The sequence below is a fragment of the Ptychodera flava genome, chromosome 1 (genome assembly GCF_041260155.1).
Source record: "Ptychodera flava strain L36383 chromosome 1, AS_Pfla_20210202, whole genome shotgun sequence".
Taxonomy (NCBI): domain Eukaryota; kingdom Metazoa; phylum Hemichordata; class Enteropneusta; family Ptychoderidae; genus Ptychodera; species Ptychodera flava.
Genome location: NC_091928.1, coordinates 47,474,106 through 47,492,352, shown reverse-complemented (window position 1 = coordinate 47,492,352; position 18,247 = coordinate 47,474,106). Strand labels below are relative to the sequence as shown.

The following is an 18,247-nucleotide window of genomic DNA, read 5'->3' as shown; positions in this document are numbered from 1 at the left end:
GAGACTCTTTACAATCCAGTAGACCCAGGTAGTGTAATATAGGCAGTATTTTTCTATTTACAATCCAGTAGAACCAGGTAAAGTATGTACTGACTCAGAGACTATTTACAATCCAGTTGAACCAGGTAGTGTAATATAGGAGGTGGTTTATATTTACAATCCAGTAGAACCAGGTAGAGTATGTTCTGAGACTATTTACAATCCAGTAGAACCAGGTAGTGTAATATAGGCAGTAGTTTTATATTTACAATCCAGTAGAACCAGGTAGTGTAATATAGGCAGTAGTTTTATATTTACAATCCAGTAGAACCAGGTAGTGTATATAGGCAGTAGTTTTATATTTACAATCCAGTAGAACCAGGTAAAGTATGTACTGAGACTATTTACAATCCAGTAGAACCAGGTAGTGTAATATAGGCAGTAGTTTTATATTTACAATCCAGTAGAACCAGGTAAAGTATATACTGAGACTATTTACAATCCAGTAGAACCAGGTAAAGTATGTGAGACTATTTACAATCCAGTAGAACCAGGTAGTGTAATATAGGCAGTAGTTTTATATTTACAATCCAGTAGAACCAGGTAAAGTATGTACTGAGACTCTTTACAATCCAGTAGACCCAGGTAGTGTAATATAGGCAGTATTTTTCTATTTACAATCCAGTAGAACCAGGTAAAGTATGTACTGACTCAGAGACTATTTACAATCCAGTAGAACCAGGTAGTGTAATATAGGCAGTGGTTTTATATTTACAATCCAGTAGAACCAGGTAGAGTATGTTCTGAGACTATTTACAATCCAGTAGAACTAGGTCGTGTAATATAGGCAGTAGTTTTATATTTACAATCCAGTAGAACCAGGTAAAGTATATACTGAGACTATTTACAATCCAGTAGAACCAGGTAGTGTAATATAGGCAGTGGTTTTATATTTACAATCCAGTAGAACCAGGTAAAGTATGTGAGACTATTTACAATCCAGTAGAACCAGGTAGTGTAATATAGGCAGTGGTTTTTATATTTACAATCCAATAGAACCAGGTAAAGTATGTACTGAGACTCTTTACAATCCAGTAGACCCAGGTAGTGTAATATAGGCAGTATTTTTCTATTTACAATCCAGTAGAACCAGGTAAAGTATGTACTGACTCAGAGACTATTTACAATCCAGTTGAACCAGGTAGTGTAATATAGGAGGTGGTTTATATTTACAATCCAGTAGAACCAGGTAGAGTATGTTCTGAGACTATTTACAATCCAGTAGAACCAGGTAGTGTAATATAGGCAGTAGTTTTATATTTACAATCCAGTAGAACCAGGTAGTGTAATATAGGCAGTAGTTTTATATTTACAATCCAGTAGAACCAGGTAGTGTAATATAGGCAGTAGTTTTATATTTACAATCCAGTAGAACCAGGTAAAGTATGTACTGAGACTATTTACAATCCAGTAGAACCAGGTAGTGTAATATAGGCAGTAGTTTTCTATTTACAATCCAGTAGAACCAGGTAAAGTATGTACTGAGACTATTTACAATCCAGTAGAACCAGGTAAAGTATGTGAGACTATTTACAATCCAGTAGAACCAGGTAGTGTAATATAGGCAGTGGTTTTATATTTACAATCCAGTAGAACCAGGTAAAGTATGTACTGAGACTATTTACAATCCAGTAGAACCAGGTAGTGTAATATAGGCAGTAGTTTTATATTTACAATCCAGTAGAACCAGGTAGTGTAATATAGGCAGTAGTTTTATATTTACAATCCAGTAGAACCAGGTAAAGTATGTACTGAGACTATTTACAATCCAGTAGAACCAGGTAGTGTAATATAGGCAGTAGTTTTCTTATTTACAATCCAGTAGAACCAGGTAAAATAATTATTTTTTTCGATGAAATGACAAGGACACCATGTTTTTTTATATATTACACATTTAATTGAATTTTCAATGTGTATTTTCAATGTTATGTACATTTCGGAAAATGACCTTTTTAAATAGAGTTTGCAAGAACCAAACATAACACGAATGTTTCTTTTTATGAGAGAGTTGAATTTTTTAATGCTAATTTTTGTTGAACCAGCCCTATACCCTACTCATCTCATGATAAATAACATAAATGATGTTCCTGGGCATTCCTTAACATTAAAAGATGTAACCTGATACTTTAAAGAAAACATTCCAAGAAATATGCAAATTGAAAGCTTTGTATTTGTGAAGATTAATTATATTGTTCTGTTCATCATACTGTCAATGTGCATATAAACGTATCAGCATTCCCAGTTCACTTTGGGAAGTTAATCTCAGGTCAAACTGTTGCTGCAATCATTATTGCCAGATTCATACATAAGATGGAGCACCTTTAATACTTAGGCACACTTTCTCTCTGGCAAAGTACACATTTCGCAATAAAGCAATGACTGTCCTAGTGATTGACTGTCGTTATGTAATATCAAAATTCAATCATTCTTTGAATATCAAATAAAAATTGTACACAATAGAGAAAAATTTTGGCTGTGAATTGTGAGAATTGTGAGAATAGTTATTGTTCACATCTTATATTTCAGATAAAGTGATTTTATTGTCCAAATCAAAAACATCATATAGTGCAATGTGTCTCGGTTTTATTGAGACATTCACAGCTCCTATAGCTGCGCCCCCTAGCGGTTCAGAGACGACAACTCTTTACCTTTAAAATTGGTTTTGATGGATTGATGATAAGGAAAGACTTGTTATCTCTGAACCATGAGCAGAATTCATTGCAAATAATTCATGGTAATTCTGTTCTAAATAGAATCTATTTTTTTGTATAATTTTATCTGTGAGAGTCAAATTTGATTTTTTCAATTGTGTGGTGTTATATTCTGCTCCTAGCTTTGGAAATAAAATTGGAAGAAAAAGGAGAGAAAGACAGAAAGAATAAATGACTGAATGAATAAAATAAAAATTTCACCCATGCATTGATACATGCTTTGCTACTTGTAAGACAGGAAAATAAACAATTAAGACTAATCAAATATTTTGGTAAAACATTTCCAACACTGAAGGCATTGTAAGTAAACATAATCAAAATAATTAGAGGTATGAAAGGTGAAGTCTAAATGTATGTTTACTATCTCCATAAAGCTAGAAACTGGAAATAGTATGCACACATTTGCAAAGATATGATATTTCAAATCATAATTATGAATTGTAATTTTTCTTGGGATTTCACATTTCAATGATATTTTGAACAATTTAGGAATTTTTTGGTCAGTTTCATGAAAATAATGTAGAAACAAGTGATGGACATGGAACAACTGAGGTGTCAACATAATGACCAAGGATCATGTTGATCAGTTGTAATTTGTTGTATTTTTTTTCATTCTTCAGGCGCACTATTGTTAACAGTAAAACTTTCTGTATGAAAAAAGAAGATACATAAGTTGAAGTATTCATCCAAATGGTTATTTAGCTGGGATAGGATAGATTTACATAGGCATAAGAAATAGGCATGTGATAATTTTCTGATTAATACTTTCTGATATGGTTGTACATGTACCGGTATGCCGTTAATTGTTTAAATGTAATAATCTGATTTCATATAAAGGGGTAATAAATCTGGTTCAATTGAAATAAATATTTTTGTTATTGGTTATATTTAAGGTCCACCTTTTACCCTAATTCGTCTTGAAGATGCCCTAGTTATATGCTGTAAAACAAAAAAACATGAATTAATTATTGTCTGAAAAATGTTTTTTAACAATAATTAACGATGCATTACTATCGTATTGTCACAATGATATAATTCTAAGAAAAGCATGTGTCAACACCAGCAAATGAACACAAAAAATTTCAAACTCAAAGTTAAAGGGTGGTGGTCGTCGCGCTGTGCAAGTGCTACATTTTTTTTCTTGATAAACATAGTTTTGTAAACATTAGTGAATAAGTCTTCTCAACTTCCACCAGAGTAAGATGGAACCGTTTCCTCAATTTTTAATGCCTCTGTATGACAGGATAATGTAACAGTAAATATTTTGATTGGAAATGAATATAAGTGGTGTATTTATATTTATAAACATGTGTAAGGCTATGAACATTGAGACACTGCACCCGGCGCATTATGTGGCTGAGTTTACTGCATGTAGTCACGGTGAACAAATAGGTTTGATCAAGCGCAGTCATTTTGGTTGTACACAATGCTTTGTACAATCAACAATAAAACATCAATAAAATTATCAACATTGTATATATATTTTAGTTTTTAGGTCGGCATCAAGGAGAATGCCTATTTAACACAAAAATTACACACCATGATCGGTAAGCAAGAAGCATGTCATGGAAGATGCTGTTGCATTGATAATGGAGAACAGTTATCGCTTGACTGTAGACGTAGTTCTTTACTGTCTATGTGTTGACGTACACGGATATAAAAAACCCTGCTCCGCTACAGACTTGACCCACAACCCACTGTTGATCGCCAATTCAAACTTCTCCTAGTAACAAATGGCGAGAAATAGTCAAATGCCGGGAAAAAGACAAAACGAGTTGGTTAAATTAGCAGCTTTTGATGGGAAAATCTCACGGCTACACATAGAGACATGTTGAGTGATCCTGATCATGTGACTACAATGTGACTACAATGGTCATGACAGTGATGTAATGGTATGGTCTAGGCCTATTGGTGCTACGTAAACTTCACCTCCTGATTGCTGCCATTCAAATGAGATAACCCAACAAAAAATATTTATGAAAGGTCATTCGCTTGACTTGATACTTTTACTCATAATTCTCGGTTCCACACACCACGGGGCAAATTTTGTAGTTGAGTCTGATTGTCCACAGCTGAATTGGGAGTGCCATATACCCTGTTCTCTTGACACCGTCATTCCATATACCCTCGAGAAAAACGTTTTTCGCGAGGGTCTATGGTCATTCACGCAGACCACAGAACAGCTAGGTTCTCCTTTTCAGTTGCTGGAGTGGGCATTGCTATGATAGCTGTATATTTCTGTCGCTTGCGTTGTCAACTGGACTCCTGTTGGGCCTCTGGAAATAAAAACTCTCATCATTGCTCGGGATGTCATGGACTAGAGCCCAGTCATTTATATATTGTGTGTGCATATTACAGTGCAGTATTAGATCATAGACCCTCGAGGGTCCATGATTAGATGTACCGGTAGGTGCAAGTGTTCTCAAGTACACTGGAGCGAAAACAGTAGCCGAGCCCAATTCAAGAAAATCATGATTAAATGTGATCTCAATACAGCATGTTCCTGTTAAATATTCAGCATATATTTAACTTACATTAATTGAAATGTTATTGCTTGTTAACTTTGGTAAGTCAGAATGTTTGTGACAGATCGGACGCCATTTTAACAAGTGGCAATATATGGCACACACTGTCATCAACCAGTAACTTTGTGTGTTGTTCTTGAATACAATAGGGGGACCCCCTCACGAGCATGCGCAGCATGATGACCACTGCCCTTTAATTTGAGGAATTAAAAATTGTGTGTTAGTATGGTTTGACACATTCATCAATACTAATATTTCATAACATATGGGAATTACTTACTTGGATATATTGTATCTGGTAAGTTATATGACATGCAACACTCTACTCAATTTATCTGACTGTGTGTACAAAATATAAGGTAAAAACATTCTGTATATCTAACGGATGGTCAGGGAAGTGTACTTTTTGATGAATTTTTGAATATCTTAATTATCATTTTCCACCATTTGGATTGGTATATCGATTTCAAGTTCTTGTTCCTCTCCTAAAGCATCATGTAACAACCATTAAACATCTATATATGCCTAAATTGTACAAGTCGCATATTCAGAATTTCCTTTTAATTTCAAATTTCAATTATTTTTACTATTTTCTGAATGCAATTGTACCATAACTTAGTTGTCCAGACATTACATCCCAAAAATGTAATTTTTAAATTCATATGAACAAAAGAAAATTAAGTAGATTTTTTGGAATTTAATTTAATATTGTTAACATTAGAGTTCTAATCAACATGAACAATACAGTCTTCCCATGTACACAGGTGAGAAACTGAAAGTATATCTCCACATGTTTTGAGGAGTTGAACAAGAAATTGTATTCTCCTTTTAATCCTTTGAGCGTCAAAGTCTATTTTTGTCCCCTAAATAAAGTAAATCCCTTACATTTTTTCTCAGATTTTCGCCAAAATTTTGAGAAAAGACTGTAGTCAATGAAATGTGATGTCCATTTGGTCCAAATTTATCAAAACATTACAGAAAAATTCACAACATTTGGTAAAATTTGCACTTAATCTTTGGCAGGAGAAAATTACAGCGCTCAAAGGGTTAATACTGGTACAAGCAAATCAAATTGAAAAAAAATCTTCATCATAAGTTACTGGAACTTTAATTCATGAAAACTAATAGCACAGAATAATGTTTCAATAGTTTCCAAAACCATGCAGACCTCCCCTGTGAATTGTTAACAATTGAACATAACATTACATATAACGGTAAAACGATCCATAACCCTCTTTTGAATTACCATTGTTAACAATTAAACATAAACATTACATATAACGGTAGAATGATCTATAGCCCCCTTTTGAATTACCATTGTTAACAATTGAACATAACATTACATATAATGGTAGAATGATCTATAGCCCCCTTTTGAATTACCATTGTTAACAATTTAACATAAACATTACATATAACGGTAGAATGATCTATAGCCCCCTTTTTGAATTACCATTGTTAACAATTGAACATAACATTACATATAATGGTAGAATGATCTATAGCCCCCTTTTTGAATTACCATTGTTAACAATTTAACATAAACATTACATATAACAGTAAAATGATCTATAGCCCCCTTTTTGAATTACCATTGTTAACAATTGAACATAACATTACATATAACGGTAGAATGATCTATAGCCCCCTTTTGAATTACCATTGTTAACAATTTAACATAAACATTACATATAACGGTAGAATGATCTATAACCCCCTTTTGGAATTACCATTGTTAACAATTTAACATAACATTACATACAACGGTAGAATCATCCATAAGGGACTGGTCAGTTTTTTCGGCTTGGGGGAGTGAATTTTTTTTGCGGATATCAAAAAGTGGCTGACCCCATATTCCAACTTATGAAAACAGGGTGACCCCCTATTCCATCCTTTTAAAAGAGGGAGACCCCCCCCCCCATACGCAACAAAGGTAAAACAACAGGTTGATGAAATTGTTGTCAAGTCAGTTGTAATATAGGAACTTAATAGTGTCAATTCTTAAGTTTGAATATAGCATTTTGAATGAGCTGTGAATGTATTTCACACTGTTAACCAGATTTCCAGAATTGTTGTAAGAAAATTGTGATTGTGAAATATTAGTGTATGTTGCTTTCTAACACTGAATTCTCAAAGAGAAAACAGAAAAGTAGCAGGAACTTGAAAAGTTGTCATGCTTTTCATATGAACTGCAGATTTCATAATGATAAGTACACTTTTCAAAATAGACTTTCAATTCACAGACATCAAGATATTTCTGACATAAAGCTCTAATATAGCAATTAAGTACTGTTCCCGATGGGCGCGCCGAAAAATATTAAACATCCAGATATCTCTGATATACCGGTATATCTCTGAATTATGAAAGTAGTTAGGCTGAATGTCACGTTGAAAAATAAGTCTGATATTTTAAAGTAACGCACCTGAACACCTGAATGGTTTGCCGAAAAATTTCAAACATTCAGATATCTCTGATATATATATATATATATATATATATATATATATATATATATATACTGTTTGATATATCATAGTTTCATGCTTGTAGGGGGCTCTGAAAAATATCTCTTATTATTATTAAAGTTATGCACCCTATGGGCGCGACGAAAAATGCAACTGAATGATGAAATTTGTGGCCGGCATGATGCATTTTAGGCTAGTATGTGCCCGTGTCGAAATTCAAAAACACACTGACCCCCCCTCCCCAAATTTGGTATTTCATAAATATTATGACCCCACTATCATCAGGGTGACCCCCTAAAAATTCACCCACCCCCCTGGCCGAAGACACTGACCAGTCCCTGACCTCCTTTTCAATTACCACTGTTAACAAATGAACATAACATTACATTCAACTGTAGAATGATCCATAACCCCCTTTTGAATTACCATTGTTAACATTTTAACATAACATTACATATAAAAGTATAAACATAAAGTGCCACATTACAACATGTGACCATACATCTACTCAGACATACATACACTCATACACAACCAAATAAACACAACCACACACACACACGCACACCCACACATCCATGCATACTTGAAGTAGCCAGCGACCAACACCATGATTCATTAAAACCGTTTCAGATGCCATTCCTCTCCTCCGATTGTTTTCGTTACAGTCCTCCTCTTCTTGTCTAATTTCACCTTCGCTGTAACCCTAGTGGGGACCCATACAGGTGCTACCATTCCGGGTCAGAATGGCCCTGGAGCTCATGATACACTCAGGGCAGGGTGGCTCATGTCCCTGTATAGACCTACATTTGTAAGTCTACTCATTACCCTACCTGTAACCCTAGGCCGGGACCCATTCAGGTGCTACCATTCTGGGTTGGAATGGACCTGGAGCTAGTGATTGTGGGCAGGGTGGCTCACATCCCTAGTGTAGACCAGGCCTGTGGTCTACTCACTACCCTACCTGTAACCCTAGGCGTGGGACCCATTCAGGTGCTACCATTCTGGGTTGGAATGGACCTGGAGCTGGTGATTGTGGGCAGGGTGGCTCATGTCCCTGTACAAACCATACCATTATTTGCGTGTATAGTTTGTTCACTACCCAAAAAGAAAAAAAAATTACCAAATTGTATTAAGATGATCAGTTCAAGGTTGCCCTTCCGTTATGTTCTTGATAGTCTCCTGTAGGTTATGTCTTGCTGTTGTCTGTACATCATCGCCGTTCACAATATTTTCCAAGGATAAATTGGACAAGCACTCATGGTTCTTCTCATCCTGAATTTTACCCTAAATAGAGTTTAGAAACGTAATAGAATTTAATATGTTTGATATGTATTTTTATGGCATTCTCTGGTATCTTTGTATCTTATACTACATAGTAGCCCAAGTAACACCTCAGTTATCATTGAATTGAAGTGCATAGGCATGAGTAAAGAATTAATCTTGTGAAAGCTAAATATAGATTTCAGAAAAATATTTTTCTTCATTAACCAAATTCAATTATTGTATTCCATTTTACATGTTAAAAAGTAGAAAACACATTTTTATATGTTGATATGCAAAATAGCAAAAAATCATCCTTGTGTCTTTGCTTACATACAGGTATTCTCTGACTGTATTTTCCCCAGTACACACACACGTAACATACCAATTTAAATGTAATATTCACTTACAAAATGATAAAAATCATAATATATTGGATTTAAACCGTGTGTACGACATATCCAGTTGTACTATTCACGTGCTCTGTTCGTGAAAAGTACTACCGCATGATATGCCCCCTCACTAGTTAAAGCAATTTCATTGTCCTTCACAGCCAGGTCATGTGGTTCTGTTATGGTATCATTATGACTATAAATAATATAGCTTTACATCAAATGAGCAAACTCACCTTCAATAAACTTTCTGCATATGCAATTACAAACATTCCACAGTCAAAACTGTTCTTTTGCACAGGTACCTGGAATGGAAATAGTGTTTTTTTAAATGGAATTTTGGTTTGAATGAATTTCTGTAAAGTACATTCAGTGTAAACTGACAGTGTCCCCCAGTTTCTTTGTGAATGTTTTTTCATGTCTACTACATGTATTTATAGGTTAATCATTTTAAACACCATAATACTATACAGTGCAACTTCTTAAATATGACTGATTTCCGATTTAGCACAGTTATTTTTTATTTCATTGTCAATTCTGTTTAGCTAATGAAATTCCAATATATGTGGCTTACATAGTACAATTAATTACCACCAATTCAGTTTGATTTGTACACAAGGATAGAATTTTTATAACTTATTCAATTCTGCTGGAAAGCAACTATAAAAACTCTAGATAATTGATAAAATATATTGATTAAAAGTATATTTAAATATTTCTGTATAAACTTCAAAGAGACTGTTAAATAACCTTGAAAGTCACATTCTGCAGGTACTACAAATGCCATTACCTTTAGGAAGCCATTTATGACAAACTGAATGGATCATTCTCTTTGAAAAGTCAGCATGTAATTTTGTTTTGTCTTTCTATTTGGAAAAAATCAATATCTTCTTATTTCGTAAAACATGTGCAACTAGTCTTCCCACTTTCCATCAGGTTATACTGTATGGCTGAAGACACAATTAGTGGAAAATTTTGCAAAAATACTATCTTCTCTCTCATACTTTTCTAAATCATTAAAAGTGGGAATTGAGAAGAATGGTATTCATAAAAGTATAATTTCTGCATTTAAAAAAAACTAGTTTGTGAATTTGTCTACATATAGGAAACGCGGTAGACTTCACCGAGGAGTCTTTGTGTGTGTACAAATCATTTTGAATTATGGGTAATCTCCAGTATTGTTGCTTACCTTTGGAAAGCGAATGTTTACGTCCTTCAAGTCTATACTATAATTGTATGCATTTTCCCATTCTACCTCCATAAATCTGAAAAAAAAGCAGCAGCACTTTTGATAGATTACATAGAGAAAAGAAACAAGTCTTCATAATATGTGTGCATATATATGTAGTGTGCATGTCACTCATGAATTGGAAACTTTATGATCAGTTGAGATTGGTTAATCAGCAATACATGTACATAGATGATAGACAACTTGTCCTTTATCAAATCATTATAAATAGGTATAATACAGTGGTTGACAAAGATGTATTTTTTCAGATCATAAAATTGCAATCACATTAGATTATTCATCTGAAATCTTAAATACGCAATGTATCAACTTGGAACTTCCTTCTGTTTTTAAAAACGTCTCTCACATTATAAAATGTCGCAAACTGTATGTTGTTTATTCTTATGATTCTGTGTTTCAATGGTTCTACTTTAGTGTTATCACTCAAATGCTGGGCAAGGTCATGTGTCTGTGTCATAATGCTGTCAAATTCAAGCACTTCAAACAGACAAGTTTGATGTAGTTACTACCGGGGGTTAACCTTCAACAGTTTAAGTCCAAGGCCGTCTTAGCATATCACAATACCGGTATACTTACTGAAGTATTTCTCTGGCAGCATCTTCTCCATCGTCTCCTCCAAGTGAATCCAGTACAGTGACCTCCAATCTGAATGAGAATGATATTTTCAATTTTTTCGTGATTTCTGTCATTTCTAGAAAAGACTAAATACCTGATGTATTGAATGACAGATGTATTAGTAATGTTCTGATGTTCACCTAAAGGAGAAGCGTTCTATTTTTCGGAGTTGGAGGGGTGGGAGGGTGGAAGAGGATGAAAAGAGTATATCAGCAAACTTATTTTCCCTGTTATGTGGACAGCAAAACGTTTTTTTATCATTAAACCTATATTTTTCCACGGTACCATAAATTAACAACAATTCTCTTTGATTTGTATGATTGAATGTTACCATTCTTATAATTTTTTATTTCTGCAAATAAGCATCAATGTGCAGCATCAGAAAAATTGGTAAATAATACCAAGTAAAAAATAGTAGAAAATTTTACAAACAAACTATCTCCTCTCTAAATCATTCAGAATAATCTAAATCAATGAAAATGAGAATCAAGAAGAATGACATGCGTAAAAGTACGTTTTCAGCACTTTTACAAGTAGAAGAATTTTTCTACACATGGAAGACATAGTAGACTTAAAGGGACAACGTCGGCAAATTTTCATGAATTTTGTTTGTTATGAGATGCCACTTATGTTATGTGACATATTGAAAGATACTGAATGAATGGGTGATCATGCATATATTCAACCCCAGTTTTGGACATGATACATGAAACCATCACGAGAATGAATTAATGGTCATGACCATTAATTAATTTTCGTGCTGGTTTCATTTAATTTGTCTAAAACCAGGGTCGAATATATGCATGGTCACCCATTCATTCAGTATCTTTCAATATGTCAAATAATATTAGTATCTTGCATCAAACAAAATTCATGACAAATTGCCAACGTTGTCCCTTTAGCCGAGGATTTATTGATGATACAAAACATAATGAACAACGGGACATATAATACAGCATTGTGAATGTGTTGTGAATAAATAAGATTCTTACCTATTTGAGCTGTTCAGTTGATGAATTCTACATAAGTCAAAAATAATTAATATCCAGTGACCTCTGAAAGAAACAGACGTACTGTTAATATACAGTATATTTTTTGGAATATTTTCAATTGTCAAAAATGTGTTCCATATTTGAAGCAGTTTCATACCTGATGTAGCAGTGTTTCAATGTGCAGATTGAGGTAGATAGATAAACAATTATTGAATCACAATTATTTAAACATATTTATAGACAGATGATTGCTTATTATTGTTATTGGTGATCCTATAACTTTTTCAAAAAATACTAGCTACAATAATGTTGTGTGTTTAGAAAATATTAGTTCTTTCTTCGTTTGACCAAAAATTACAATTTCAAATTATTTGTTACACCTGTTCTTGAACTTATTACTTACCCAGTGTTGCATGGTACAAGAATATATTTTCTTGTAAACAGTACATCAGTTGGAACCTGTCTTCTTGCCGATTTCCATATATCTCTGAAAAATTAAAATTTGTTCCAAATAAAGTGAAATGGTCAAATTCCTCCAAGGTAGAATTCTACAATTTCAAAAATTTTTGTATATGTCTTTTGGTTGTCTTTATAGCTTCCCTTTCATAAATACAGAGATAAAGATATATGTTGGTTGACAGGCCATTGTTCAAAACATTTCACTTGTTATGTACAATTATTCACAGTGTCTAAATGGTAATCATGTGATGAGAACAATCCCACATTGTAATTATTCGTATTATTTTCTAAGAAACAAGACTTGTTTTCTGTTGCAATACTGAGCATTGCATAACTCTCAGACCGAGTCAACTTATCATGGTTTTATGGATACAGTCTCATTCACTTTTAGACTTTGATGTAAAATTAATTTCAATTGGTAGACATACCGGTATAAACATACATCTACTGGTTATAGGCAGTTTACTTACCGAGGTGATCTTGTCTTTCCCTTTAACGCCTGGTAGAATGTTGTTGGAATAATCACACTCGTTGAATTTATTTCTCTGCTTGCGTTGTTATGATGATAGCTAATTGCAATAAACAAAGTTGTACAATACAATATTACAATTAAACTACAGTTAATATTTCCCGCCCCTCAATGTTGTAATTTTCATATTTTTAAGGTACATACCAAAAAATTCAATTGCAAATAGATTTCCTTTAATAAGTATGTCAAACCATCATAAAGTAAATGTTTTTGTTTACAGTGATGGGTAATAAGAAAAAAAAGTCAAGAAAGTTGACCTATCATACTGTTAACAATTCACTTGTGATTTTTTTTGTGCAGAGACAATGACAACTTTACACTATTGATATTTACTGTAGACAGGTTATTGTAACTAGAGCAATGCCTACGGTGGCCCAAAACTACCTGTTCTCCGCATTCAAAGTCTGCGTCGCATTCAATTGTTTTTCTCTCACATATGTCTCCGCATTCAAAGTCTGCGTCGCAATCAAATGTTTTTCTCTCACATAAGCTTATGTCTCCGCATTCAAAGTCTGCGTCGCAATCAAATGTTTTTCTCTCACATATGTCTCCGCATTCAAAGTCTGCGTCGCAATCAAATGTTTTTCTCTCACATATGTCTCCGCATTCAAAGTCTGCGTCGCAATCAAATGTTTTTCTCTCACATATGTCTCCGCATTCAAAGTCTGCGTCGCAATCAAATGTTTTTCTCTCACATATGTCTCCGCATTCAAAGTCTGCGTCGCATTCAATTGTTTCTCTCCCAGATGGGCGTCGCAGTCAGTGATTTTGTCACCAACACATGAGGGCGCTGGCAAGTTTTTGTGAGCGTGACCCTCGCTCCATGACCCATGATTGCAAAAAAGATTGCGGAAAAAGTATCACTCTTTCAGTATTCGTGATCGCGAAAAGCTCATTGATTTCGAAGGTAAGTGACAAAGTTATTCATTGTATTGTAGGCTTATGGGGTTAATGATCTAGCCAAAATAGCCCTGGATGTATTGGCAGTTGTGGGATGGGCTGCCGTTTTACATTCGGACGCTCATGTGGGACCCATTATGATGCGCCCATACTGGTGAGCAGCATACCCCCTTGGCTAGATCATTAACCCCATAAGCTTACAATACAATAAATTACTTTGTCACTTACCTTCAAAAATGAGCTTTTCGCGATCACGAACACTAAAAGAGTGATACTTTTTCCGGATGCAATCATGGGTCATGGAGCGAGGGTCACGCTCACCAAACTTGCCAACGCCTTCATGTGTTGGTGACAAAATCATTGACTGCGACGACCATCCACAGGCGGCCCAATCACTATTAATAAAGCTTATTATTGAGTTTTTCTCAGTTTTCTCTGTCACTGTCAGTCCCTCTCCTTTTCTTCATGCTCTGACTGATCGTAGTAAATAAAATAAATGACTATATAGCCTAACCTATAGCCTCTTGACTCTTTATTTATTTTACACCCCATTACAAGGATGTTTATCTCTCATATACACATCTTGTAATTAATTAGTCAACACAACTAATTATGCTAATCCGTGGGCTTGTCAAGGGTTGGTCAACATCGGAAAGATATACTATGTTCAGACAGGGAAAAATTGAAACGCTTCTGCAACACTATTTGTGATTTGTAAACACAGGGGATTAATAGATTGAGTCCGCTTGCGTCCACATACACAAAATTAAGCCATTGTTTTGATGTTTAAGACGTCTTAATGCGCCCTCTCGAGTTCAAAAGGTGTGTATGGCCAAGCATTGTTTGTAACAAGATGGCTGAAATGGACGACGTCGTACTGGCTGTAAAGAATGTGAAAGAGGCTCCCCACCTAACTATTCAAAATGTTTTTGTGTCGAATTTGTGTATTATTCGTTTCTAAAATGTGTTCCTACATTCTTATCCGATTGTTTGTGTTAATAAAAATGTTTGTTTCGCCTCGCCATAAGCTTTCCCCACACAAACAAAACATTACCGTCCACACTAATCCAAACTTCCCTACAAATATCCGAGGCGAAACAAACATTTTTATGAACACAAACAATCGCATAAGACTGTAGGAACACATTTTTTAAACGAATCAAACACAAACTTAATGACTCAATCGAATATTTTTGTTCCCAATTAATAAATCATAGACAATCTCAATTCTCGTTTATGGCAATTTTTGTCGACCGATAAAAGTCTTTTCATCTTCAATATTCTATTCTAATTTCACCTACGGTATATAATATTCTAACCTCCTGTGACTTTCCTTCTAAACGTTGATTTGCCTTGTGCACCAAAAGAGATGCTGTATTTTATGCCAAACGATGAAAAAATATGTGAAGAAATAACCATGTATCAGTCAGTACGGCAGGCGAAACCCGGACGGCCATACATGATTGGGGACAGAGCAGAGTAGATCGAACGCAAACGGGGTGTTATTATAGGAAAGGCGGTGACTTATTTTAAAGCTGAATAAAATGCTCTCTCTGGTTGTGTAAGTCTGTTGATCGAAATATATATTTTGTTCCCAGTTGATTAATCATGGGGGATGGCAGTCTCAATCTCCCCTTTATGGTTCGATATTTACTGACTCGTTCCCTCTCATTTTTGTCAATTGATGAAAGCATTTTCGTCTTCCATATTCAATATTACTTTGACCGATGTTACATCCTGACCTATACTGTCATTAGTTTTGACCAACGTACAAAGACATTGCCCATGCGTCCGGCTGATGAGATGTTTTGCAAAACGGTGAAGAAATGGGGGCCCGGGAGACATCGATGTCAGTCTTTCCGGACTGTTTACATGTAGCTTAGGGGATATCAAAGGAGATGAATCAGTTAGTTGAATAAAACATAACTTTTCGGACTTATTTTATGTCAATTTTGTCAATGTCGGACTTTTGATTCGATTGAGAAACCAGAATCACCTACAGAGATGTCTGTATTAAACACGGACGCACAATTGGGAATAGTTTGTTGTGCTACTGTCGGTCTCAGTCGTGGTGTCTCTCCCATAAAATTTCGAAGCTATAGGTCTACACTTGTCGTTTCGATTCAAAGGTAGCGGTACACCGATGACCAGATATTGTACCGTTCTTAAAACTAGTCTAAGCAATTTTACGACACTGCACTATTTGCCATCGTGTCTCCCCATGAACGTCCTTGAACCTATGGACGTGACCATTGTTTTACTGCACCCATTAGAGTGTAAACCCTTGCTCGTTACCAGCAGAATACTTTTTAAAGTTCTGTACATCAGTGTACACTGTGTGTATAAGCCCTAAACCTAGTTTAATTCAATTATGGAAAGGCATTAAAGAATAAAGGGTCGTTACAGTTGCTAAAATTGCGAGAAAAACGGCACTTTTTACTCAAATAGAATAGTTCTATTCACAGCGCTATTGTTTTAAATCACGTCCAGGGTGTGCTGTTGATTTTCATTCTTTCGTGCAATTTCATTCGTTTGAAGCAATTATCCTTTCATTTGACTGCTCTGTGGGACTCTTCTGAATATGTGTTTTGGATAAAAAGAACTCCACAGAGAAAGACATAAACTTCGACGGTGATAGGTATACAATATCGGTTCGATGTGTGAAGATATACAGATTACAAGTTATTTTAGAAGTTCTCAAAACCAGTAAAAATAATTCTGCGCGCCACTTATTGATAGTTTCTTCTTGTGAACGTCCTTGAATCCGTGACCGCGACCATTGTTTTCGAAGTGTTCGACGGTCGATGATCGGTAGATTAATGAAGATATATGTTACTGAACTACCGTGTGATTGTTTAATAGCATGGTTAGGTAATGGACGGTGTAGTCTGTAGAGGCGATACGGCGAAATTCCACGGCCCAAGGGAGCGTACATCGCATGGTTTCTTACAACGAACGAGCCGTCGGTTTCCATAGCTACTACGTGAAATCCGGCCTCACCGATGTCCCGGGCCGATGTCCCTGTCCTGATTCGGAGAACAACTTTCAAGCTGCGTGTTGAGGTTCAGATGTCCGATTTTTTCATATTCAAAAGGCTTATTGATTTACAGAGAACGCCCGTCTTGTTTTTAGCTTTACTTAGCACATGATGGCAATTGAAAATTCCAAGCCAAATAGCCAGTGGGAAACAAATAGACGACTCGCTCTCACCAGCGGTCGAGGTCGCAATGAAAAAAAAAATCGAAGTCTCTGAAATCGGTATCATTGCTCCGCCATGTTTATTGTTGGTTGTACGGCCAGTTTAAAGTCACAGACTTTCTTCACGGTAAAATTCATATAATTGCCATACCGCGAAGTTCCCTGTGCATTTCAATATGTCTATTTGGAAGCAAAAGCTCCACGGACATTCGATCGATGGTGATGAACTTTCTCCAGGCATGTGACATGTCACCAGTTACGAACTTTACCGGTTTTCGATACGAAAGATGCAATATATTATCAGCGTTGTTCACGTTGTGTTTTGAGTTTGATATGGAATATAACAGAAAACACTAACGATTAGAGTGACGATAGAGACCATGCCCGATACGGAAAAATTGACATCAACTACTTGCATTGAGCAGTGACCTGAAACTTCAGACTGATATATAAATGTCGACAATATAAAACATTGAAATGCCGTAGAGAGAGAGGGAGAGAGAGGTTTACGCTGTCGCGAACTGATTATACTCTTTCGGATATGACTTCGGTGTAGACGATACACAGACATCGAAAATTTACACTTACTTTCCAGAAATTCGACTAATCTTATAATAAAGAGTAGAACAAACCAAAAGTGTTGGTTGAAGTAAATCTTCAGATGTTGGTTTTCTAAAGTTAGATAATACTTACAGAAATATGGTCGTCATACTATTATCTTCAACACCACGTTTCTTATGATCGGTGATGTAATTTTTTATTATTTTTACAAACTTTCAATGCATCAAACGCTATAAGACTATCTCATGTGCCTGTCAAGGAGTTCAATATATTTCCAAGGGCTGGCACACGATGTCAACTTACGTGTCGTCCGTCGAGCGGCCGGTGGCAGTGTCACAGATTGTTCCA

General features: G+C 35.3%; 1 protein-coding gene across 5 annotated transcripts in view; it reads right to left on the bottom strand.

Moving 5' to 3' along the window:
• Positions 1 to 3,727: 3,727 nt before the first annotated feature.
• LOC139139599 (uncharacterized) overlaps positions 3,728 to 18,247 on the bottom strand; it is a 39,400-nt gene continuing 24,880 nt past the window's right edge. Inside the window, exons 7-14 of one of the 5 annotated variants that reach the window (XR_011553834.1) lie at positions 12,656 to 12,739; positions 12,253 to 12,315; positions 11,222 to 11,290; positions 10,586 to 10,661; positions 9,633 to 9,701; positions 8,328 to 9,028; positions 5,285 to 5,466; positions 3,728 to 5,026 (exon numbers count right to left, since the gene is read on the bottom strand). Coding sequence is in view for 1 of the 5 variants with exons in the window: in XM_070708492.1 (XP_070564593.1) it covers positions 8,888 to 9,028; positions 9,633 to 9,701; positions 10,586 to 10,661; positions 11,222 to 11,290; positions 12,253 to 12,315; positions 12,656 to 12,739 (502 nt within the window). In the remaining 4 variants the exon portion in view is untranslated. Of the gene's footprint in view, positions 5,467 to 8,261; positions 9,029 to 9,632; positions 9,702 to 10,585; positions 10,662 to 11,221; positions 11,291 to 12,252; positions 12,316 to 12,655; positions 12,740 to 18,247 lie in introns of those variants that run through there. The other 4 variants (XR_011553833.1, XR_011553837.1, XR_011553840.1 and 1 more) reach the window with 4 other exon arrangements.